This window comes from Chrysochloris asiatica, unplaced genomic scaffold (assembly GCF_000296735.1).
Source record: "Chrysochloris asiatica unplaced genomic scaffold, ChrAsi1.0 scaffold00096, whole genome shotgun sequence".
Taxonomy (NCBI): Eukaryota; Metazoa; Chordata; class Mammalia; order Afrosoricida; family Chrysochloridae; genus Chrysochloris; species Chrysochloris asiatica.
This window is the reverse complement of record NW_006408614.1, coordinates 8319244-8328863: the sequence shown is the minus strand read 5'-3', so window position 1 is coordinate 8328863 and position 9620 is coordinate 8319244. Positions and strand designations below refer to the sequence as shown.

The 9620-nt window shown below is 44.6% G+C and overlaps 1 protein-coding gene across 1 annotated transcript in view; it reads left to right on the top strand.

Annotated features, from left to right (window-relative positions):
- The window catches only part of IQCA1 (IQ motif containing with AAA domain 1), a 202256-nt gene that overhangs the window by 138342 nt on the left and 54294 nt on the right, over positions 1 to 9620 (top strand). The window contains exons 12-13 of the mRNA XM_006866815.1: positions 747 to 854; positions 1470 to 1669. Coding sequence (XP_006866877.1) covers positions 747 to 854; positions 1470 to 1669 — 308 coding nt within the window. The remainder of the gene's footprint in view (positions 1 to 746; positions 855 to 1469; positions 1670 to 9620) is intronic.

The window sequence follows — 9620 nt, the reverse complement described above, 5'->3', positions numbered from 1 at the left end:
GATTCCACTCATGGTGCCTTGTGTGTGTCAGAGTAGAACTGTGCTCCACAGGGTTCTCAGTGGATGATTTTTCATAAGTAGATTCCACTCATGGTACCCTGTGTGTGTCAGAGTAGAACTGTGCCCCACAGGGTTCTCAGTGGATGATTTTTCACAATTAGATCTCACTCATGGTCCTCCCATGTGTGTCAGAGTAGAACTGTGCTCACAGGGTTCTCAGTGGATGATTTTTCATTAGTAGATTCTGCTCATGGTGCCCCGTGTGTGTCCGAGAACTGTGCTCCACAGGGTTTTCAGTGGATGAGTTTTCATAAGTAGATTCCACTCATGGTGCCCTGTGTGTGTCAGAGTAGAACTGTGCTCACAGGGTTCTCAGTGGATGATTTTTCATAAGTAGATCCCACTCATGGCGCCTCCATGTGTGTCAGAGTAGAACTGTGCCCACAGGGTTCTCAGTGACTGATTGATCTTCCATATATAGATTTTACTCATGGTGTGCTCCATAGGAATTTCAGTGAATGGTTTTTCTGAAGTAGCTTGCCATGCCCTTCATCCAAAACACCTTTGAGTAGACTCGAACTTTCAACCTTTCATTTAGCAGTGGAGCTTTACTCTTCAGGGACTCGGACTCCCCGTTACACACTCATGTTTGCTGGGACACAGGAAGGAGGTGCTCTGCATTGTTTTTCAACTGCCAACATCACAGTGTGTGGGTCACTCACTTGTGCTGTTTCTTTCTGCCCTAGGTGAGTACAGCTACCTGGGGACCACGCTTCGCCAGGTGGCCATAGAGCCCATGCCGTCCCTCCTGGATGTCAGGCAACTCATCACGCTGTACGGAATCTTACCCTTAGGTACCAAACCCCCAGGCCCTGAGGTGCCTTCTACAAACAGGGAGGTACTGCTTGCTGCCTCTGTCAGGCAGCGTAGCCCTGTTGGTCCCCAAGAATGTACAGGCAAACCTGGCTTTACTGCACTTTGCAGACACTTCATTTGTTGCACACTGGGAGTTGGTGGCGACGCTGCTTCGAGAAAGTCTGTGGGTACCAGTTTCTTGGCAGCACATGCTCACTTTGTATCGCTGTGCCCCTTGAGGTCATTGCTGCAGTATTTTGAACTCGACAATCTAGTGCCCACATCCCTTTTCTATGTGCTGGGAACCCAAAAAAACATTTGTGCATCCTGCTTTATTGGAAGCAATATCTGCTGTTCTGCGATGGTCTGGAACCGGTCTGGCCGTATCTCCCAAGGTCTGTCTGCATTGCATTCCACTCTCCCCTCTAGATGGTTGAAGAGGGGCAGGTGAAGGGACTGAGCCCAGCACTTTGTCTCCTGGTCACAGAGCGGCTGGGTGGAAGGCTCATGTCTACTCCCAGCCTTACAGACACAGGGTCTCCTCCTGGAGAGAGGGACTTGAGGGAGCATGCCTGGTTTAAGAACCACTCAGAGCCCTCACTCCGGCCTTCCAGGTTCTGCAACAGTGCACGAGAAAGCCCCGTTAGTGAAATCCCTGCTGCTGGCTGGGCCCTCTGGGGTTGGGAAGAAAATGCTGGTCCACGCCATCTGTACTGAGACTGGAGCAAACCTCTTCAACCTGTCCGCGTCCAACATCGCCGGGAAATACCCAGGTCGGAGTGGTCTGCAGATGATGATGCATGTCGTCTTCAAGGTACCCAAGCATTCTCAGCTTTTTGGGCACGCCATTTCTCAGAATTACACACTCAGATCCTGGCTCTGGGCGTCTGGCATATCATTACCTTAGGCCAACAATTCCCTTCAACTTCCCCATCACACAGTCCTGCGAATTAAGTAATTATTGCATCTGGCTGAACATTCAAGCACTAGAAACAGCTGCTTTCTTTGCCTAAGACCCCTTCCCTCATTCTTCCAGAGGAATTCTTCCGGAAATTCTTGCTCCTCTCATTGGAAAGGAGCCCAGAATTGGTTTTGTCGGTCCACTTTGCGTCATCTGATATTTGCATTTCCGGCAGGTGTTCATTCTCACATGGCATAGGGGTATTGTGAAGGAGTTGGTGGGGAGCTGAGGAGACCACAGAGCAGAGGGCATCCAGAAGGTCAGATACACTAGCCATCTGTGTGAACTTCGATAAGCTCCTGTCCTCCTGGCTGTCCAGTTTCTCATCATCAAAAGGAAAGTGTTGAAACAAATGATGCTGAGGTGCTCTTTCAGCTTAGAAAGCAACCATTCTCTACCAGACATAGCTGGATGGGTGGGCAGATAGATGGATAGACAAATGGATGATGGGTAGGTGGGTGGGTGGTTGGATGGATGGAGGAATGGCTGATGGATGGATAGATGAATGGATGAGTGGGTGGGTTGATGGATAGACAAATGGGTAGGTGGGTGGATGGATGGTGGATGGATGGATGAAGGGATGGTAGATGCATAGATGGATAGATAAATGCATGCATGGATGGATAGATGGATGAGTGGATGATGGATGGATGAATCATGGGTGGATAGATGAATGCATGCATGGATGGAAAAATGGATGAGTGGACAATGGATAGATGGATGGATGAATGCATGCATGAGTGGATAGATGGATGCGTGCATGATGGATAGATGAATGATGAATAGATGGATAATGGATGGATGGATGATGGATGGATGGATCGATGATGTGTGGATGATGGATGGATGGATGGTAGATGATAGATCGATGGATGGATCAATGTGTGGATGATAGATGGATGGATGAGTGGGGTGGGTGGATAGATGAATGGATGATGGATGGATGGATAGATGAATGGATGATGAGTGGATGGATGGATAGATGGATAGATTGAAGGGTGGATGATGGATGGATGAATGGTGGATGGATAGATTGATGGATAATGAAGGAATGATAGATACATGGATGGATAAATGGATGCATGCATGGATGGATAGATTGAAGGGTGTATGATGGATGGATGAATGGTGGATGGATAGATGAAGGGATGATGGATGAATGGATTATGAAGGGATAAGAGATGCATGATGGATAGATGATGGGTGGATGATGGACAGATGGATGGATGGATGGATGGATGGATAGCTAGTTAAGTAGAGAAATGAGGTAGATGGATACATAAAACAGGTACACAATATGCATATATATATACACGGATAAACACAAAGATTACCAAGTTGCAAATAATTTTGATGCAGGACATTTATATTTAAGATCAAAACTTTACAAGCGACTATTTTTATTTTGTTAAGTTGCTCAAGGCTATCATGTGGGTGTTGTTGTGAGTTTTTGACACTCAGTATCCCTGTGCACGATGGAACAAAATGCTGCCCAGTCCTCGGCCATCCCCACGATAGGATGCGGGTCAGACCTTTGCAATCCAGAGAACTGTCATTGGCTGATTTTCAGAAGTAGTTCTCCAGGCCTTTCTTCCTGGTCTATGTATTCTAGAAGTGCCACTGGACTCTGATCAGCATCGTCGTAGCACACATGTCTCCACAGGCAGATGGGAGGTGACTGAGCCTGAGGTGCATTGGCTGTGAATTGAACCCAGGTCTCCCACAAGAATCCTACCACTAAATCACCACTGCCTTCACTGTGGGTATTAACTAGTACTGTATAGATCATTCTCAGAGTTGTGTTTCATTGGCTTTCAGATGCTAGAAGGCCAGATAAGTCACTTTTCAAACTTTATGTGGGAGCAAGGTCTGGAAGTTGGCTCTACATCTGCTTTTTGTGTTGTTGTTGTTGTTGAGTCTCATGGAGTCGACTGTAACTCGTAGTGGCCCCAGGTACTTCCTAGGGAGTGTCTACAAACTCAGCTGGGTGATCCTCTCAGTATCATCTACTGAGGGGCAAGGATGAGGAAGTGAAGGCAGTGGGGTGTCTTTTCTTAATCATGTAGTCTATGTCAGGGCATCCCCTCACTCTCCTAATGTCTCTTCCTCGTCCTGAAGCGATCTGTGCTGGGATGTGGGAGAGGAGAAAGGTAGGTGGGAAACAAATGAAGGTCTGGAAGCTTAATAAAGGGCCTCCCATGGGCTTTGTGTTGTTCTATTCAATATTCATCTCTTGTTCTTTGGACATGCTATCAGGAGGGACCCATCCCTGGAGATGGACTTCCTCATCACAGATTCTGGTGAATTAAAACCCAACATTTAACCCACTGTGCCACCGGAGCTCCTCAGAGACTACAGTAAGCATTATTAGTTTATTGTAGTTTACTTAGAGTTTATGGTATGCTATTTTATATGACATGTGAGAAGCTCGTGACATTATAATCCATTCACTTTCCCTGACGTTTGTGCTTCTGTTATCATACATCATGCATCTTACTTCTAGAAACATCCTAAATACCACAATGACATCTTATTATTCTTTGCATCAAAGAGGTTTTGTTTTTTTTTCAAATCAGTTAAGAGGGGAAAAGATCATCTATTTACCCACAAACGATTTCTAGTACTCCTCATTCCTTTCTGTAGATCGAAGCTTCCATTGGTGTGATTTCCTTTGCAGAGAAAGAGCTTCTATTTAGTATCCCAGCCAACAAATTATCTTAGCTTCCATTGATCTCAATATGTCTTTACTTTACCTCCTTTTTTGAAGGCGATTTTTGCTGGATACAGAATTGTGGGCTAGCAGATTTCTCTTTTCTGCATTTTGAAGATGTCTTTCCATTGTCTTCTGACCGCCATTGGTTCTGATGGAAAGTGATCAGTGATTCAGATTATCTATCCCCTTTATGCAATGTGCCATGGTATTCTGGAAGTTTGTAAGATTTTCTCTTTATCTTTGGTTCTCAACAGTTTGACTATGATGTACCTGTTTTGTTTGGGGGGGGGGGGTTAGTTGGTGTTGTATTTGTTTTTGTAATTGTAGTCTTTGTGACTCACTGTATCTGTTGAATCTGCAATTGTATGTTTACAACCAAATTTGAGGACTTTTGGCCATTAACTTTTCTTTTTTAGGTTTTTATTGTGAATTGAGTGATAGTTTACATGGGAGAACATGAGTTTTACACTCATTGTTTTATTGCAATAATTACAATCTCCTCCATGCATCATCATTCAGCAGTATTTGCTTCCATTCCCTCTATTTTTGTTTGTTTGGTTTTAGTTGGGGGGGGGGTTGTACACAGAAACGCTCAGGAATATACAATCATTTAAACAACCCAAGGATACACTCTGCAAACCTGCCTCCTAGCCACCAGCACTCTAAGTCTTTCTCTTTCCATGAGTCTAGAGTCCTAAGCTGCTCCCCCTCTCCATGTCCCCATCTCTGCCTCCATCTGTGGTGTCACTGCTTCTCTGGATAAGGTCCAGCATTCTGCTTGTGCTCTTCTCCCTTGATGGTCCTAGGACCCTCTGTTTCTGGACTGTAAAATTAACTACTCCCCCTCGTTTTGTTACCTTTACAATTGTGACAGTCACAGTTAGCATGATAACAGTTATTCACTACCGAATCATAAGAATCTTATCCTCATCTCTTTTCACCAGACCTGTCTAGACAAGATTAAAACTATTCAGTAGGGACTCTATCTTCCCCCGCACACTCTTAAACTAAACTCACTCTTGAAACCTTGTAAGCCAGTCACTTCTTGCCTTTATTGTCCCCTCATTTTAGGTAGCCAATGTCTAAGTTGTCCTTCCTATCTATCCTGTGTACAAAGGGGATAGGAGTGATACTTGATGTGAAGAATCCTTCCTTTTCAGTAGGTATTTTGAGTGACTACATCCATAAGTATAGGTCAAGTTCATCAAATTGCAGCAATCTACACTTGTTTCCTTTATCAAAAAATTTTTTTTAATCTTTCTCTAGTCTAGTTTTGATTATCAAGCCATCGAGGCTAGGTCAAATGGGCACTATCTGCAAGTTTAGGTGTTCTTGTGCATCTCTCCTCACTTCATATCAGCTGGATGCTTCACTCTCAGCTCTAGCCCTCTGTGGCTATGTCCTTGTCCATGGGCTCATGTGTCCTCAGATCTCACCACACTTCAGACCAACCAGCCCTTCCTCTTCTCTCTCTCATCTCTAGGTCAATGGGAGTCTGTGGAATGTGTTTGAACTCAATCCATTTCTTCATTGCTTCCTTTCCCCTTCTTCCACTCATCAGTAGTTGGCCATTAATTCTTAAAATATTTTTCCACCCCACTTTCTCTGCTCTCCTTCTGAGATTCCAATGGCACATGTATTTGAGTACGTCATTGTTGTACTGGTCACTGAGGCTCTGTTCATTTTCTTCTATGACCTACCTTTCTTTCTAGTTTTCACATTAGATAATTCCTATGAGTCTGTATTCAAGCTCACTGACACTTTCTTATTCTATCTACTATTTCTTATTAAGCTCATCTCATGGAATTTTTTCAGGTATTTTTGTTTTCAGTTCTAGAAATCTCATTGGTCTTCTCTTTATCTGTTCATCTGTTATAAGTGTCTTTTCCTTTAATTCCTTCAACTGAATAGCTGTTTTATAGATCTAATCTGCTAGCTTAATACAGGACCTTCTTGGGACCTGTTAATATTTAACTGCTTTTTCCTTGATCATGTGTCACCTTTTTGGTTTCTTCACCTGATTAATAACTTCACTGTTTATCAGACATTGTGAATATTTACTTTTAGAAATCCTGACACATGTTGAGCTTTGCTCTGGCAAGCAGAAGAATGACTGACCAGCCCGAACTTGCAGGAGTTTTGTTTCCCATTTTGTTGAGGGGCAGGGGTGAGTTTTGGTTTGGCCCTTAGTCCAAGGTAAGACCCTTAGTCCTGGTACCTTATATTTACTTTGGGGTTTTAATGGAAAACATAAAGTATTTACCAAGCTCCCCTAACTGTTGCAGAGGCATCTGCTCGGTTCCCCTCACCTCCCAGCTACCACTTACCATTGAATTTCAAGTCAAACTAGTTTTAAGCCAGAAAGCATGAAGACCCATGGCCTTCAGAGGAAAAGCAGAGGAAACCCATCCTCTTTCCCCAAAGAACACGTAAATTTGTTCATTTTGAACAGCAAATTTTGTTGACTTTTGACCTTGTCAAGAAGCAGAGAGAAACACATAAATATTTTTTAGTTAGCATGTTGTAAGCAGCTACAGTTAGACCTCATCGTATTGCGCTTTGCTTTACTGCATTTTGTACAGATGGAAAGTTAGTGGCGGCCCTGCACTGAGCAAGTCTGTTGGCGCCATTTTGCCAACAGCATGTGCTTACTTGATGTGTCTATGTCACATTCTGGTCATTCTCACAGTAGTCAAACTTTTTCATCATGTTAGAGTACACATTTTATAGAGTCCACTATGGATGCTGCTGCTGTTAGGTGCCGGCAAGCGCACAACAGAATGAAATACTGCCCGCTCCCGCGTCAGCTTCACAATGGCTGCTTGAGCCCACTACTGCTGCCACTGTGCCAATCCAGCTCGCTGGGGTCTTTCTCTTTTTCTCTCACCCTCCACTTTACCAAGCATGATGTCCTTCTCCAGAGACTGGTCCCTCCTGACAACATATCCAAGGTATGAGAGACAAAGTCTTCCCATCCTGGCTACTAATCTGGCTGTGCTTCTTTCAACACAGATTTGTGTGTTCTCTTGGCAGTCCATGGTACTTTTTACTTTTACTATTCTCCGCCAACACCATAACTGAAGTGCATCAGTTCTTCTATGGCCTTCCTTATTCATTGTCCAACTTTCACATGCATGTGAGATGCAATTGAAAATACCATGGCTTAGGTCAGTTTAGTGTAAACGTAACATTTACACACATGCTCTGCCAAACCAGAATATTTGTGTGATTCACTTTACTGACATTCAGTTTATTGCAGTGGTCTGGAACCAAGCCCTCAATATCTTTAAAGTCTGCCAGAGACTGTCCTATACTTCAAGGAACCCTGGTGGCACTGTAGGATAAGACTACTTCCTAATTGTAAGGTTGGCAGTTCAACCCCACAAGCCACTGCCTCAGGAGAAAGAGGAGGCTGTCTGCTTCTGTAAAGATATGTTGTTTTGAAGTGCCATCGCATCGGTTCCGACCCATAGTGACCCTGTATAGGATTTCCAAAGAGCAGCTGGTGAGCTTGAACCACCGACCTTGTAGTTCAAACGACTTTGCAGTTTGGCTCATTAGCCAACAACACAGGACTCCTGTAAAGATACAGAGCCTCCAAAACCCTATCCGAAGGCACTGGACTTGCTTTTAGTTAGCCCTGGGGTGGCGCTGTCAGATAAAGCCCTGGACCGCAAGATTAGTTTGAGTCACAGGGTCGGTGGTTTAAACTCACCAACCACTCCTCAGAAACAGGGTCACTATAAGTCGGAACTGCCTCGACAGTACTTAACAACAACAACAAAATGCTTCAATTAGGAATCCTGGTGTGGCACTGTAGGATAAGCACTGGACCACAAGGTCAGTTTAAACTGCAAGGTCAGCAGTTCAAACTTGCTAACCGCTCCTCAGAAACCCTATACAGGGTCGCTATGAGTCTGAACCAACTTGATGTCCCTTAACAACAACAACATTCTTCGATTGGAGTTCTGGTGTGGTGCTGTAAGATAAGCACTGGACTGTTAACCACAAGGTCAGCAGTTCAAAACCAAACACTCCTTGGAACCCTGATACAAAGTCATTAAGAGTTGGAACCAACTCAACAGCACTTTTCAACAACAATACTTCGATTGTTTCGGTTCATTTAATTTCTCACAAAAACCCTATGAGGCAGATGCTACCATTATCCCCACTTTGCTGGTAAGAAAACTGAGGTGTGTCCTGAATTTCCATGCTGGATGTGACTGCACTGTTTGCCTTTGGTCCCTCCATGTTGAATAACTGCAGTAAAGAGGATTCAGACCTGACTCTGTCTGACCACATTGCTCGGTCAGTGTGCGCATGGATTCAGCGTCAAGCCAAAGCTGTGGCCATTGGCTCTCAGGAAGTTAGTTGCTTCTACTGTTGAAAGGTTTCAGCTGGGCACCAAATAAACCATCTCTTAGCATTGGTTAGAATCATTGCAGCCTAACATGAGGCGGACCACAAAATGCTGGGTGTCAAAGTATCCGAATGATGGAACAACACATTTCCTGGCCTCAGCCGCTCCCTGTCAGAGTGTCTGACAGGTACCTCATTAAACCTCAGCTCCATTGTGTGCAGAGCTGATTAGTGGCAGACCCTGAGGTCTGCAGAGTAGAATCCATTCAATTAAAACTAGTGCATGCTGAGGCACCGTTGGCCTTTAGAGCTGCGTCTGCTCTTAATTAACCAAAGGAAAGTAGAATGCTGTGTTTCTGCTGAAGAGCCAACCTAGGAAGCCGGAGTACGTCCGCATGTGACTGGAGCCCTAGACCAGGGTCAGGGCTGGCTGGACCTGAGGTGGCTGCCACAGAAGGAGGAATGACTTAAGGGCCTGAGTGCCTAACACGTCTTTTTATAAAGACCATGTACAACGGAACTGTGGAGGACTGGTGTGGCATCGTAGGATAAGCACTGGACAGCTAACTGCAAGGGCAGCAGTTCAAACCCACTAGCTGCTCCTTGGAAGCCCTATACAGCAGGGGTGGGGAACCTTTTTTTCTGCCAATATTTATAGCATCATTCGCCGGCCATACAAAATCATCAACTTAAAAATTAGCTTGCTGGATAAACAAACAAGATGGCGGATCC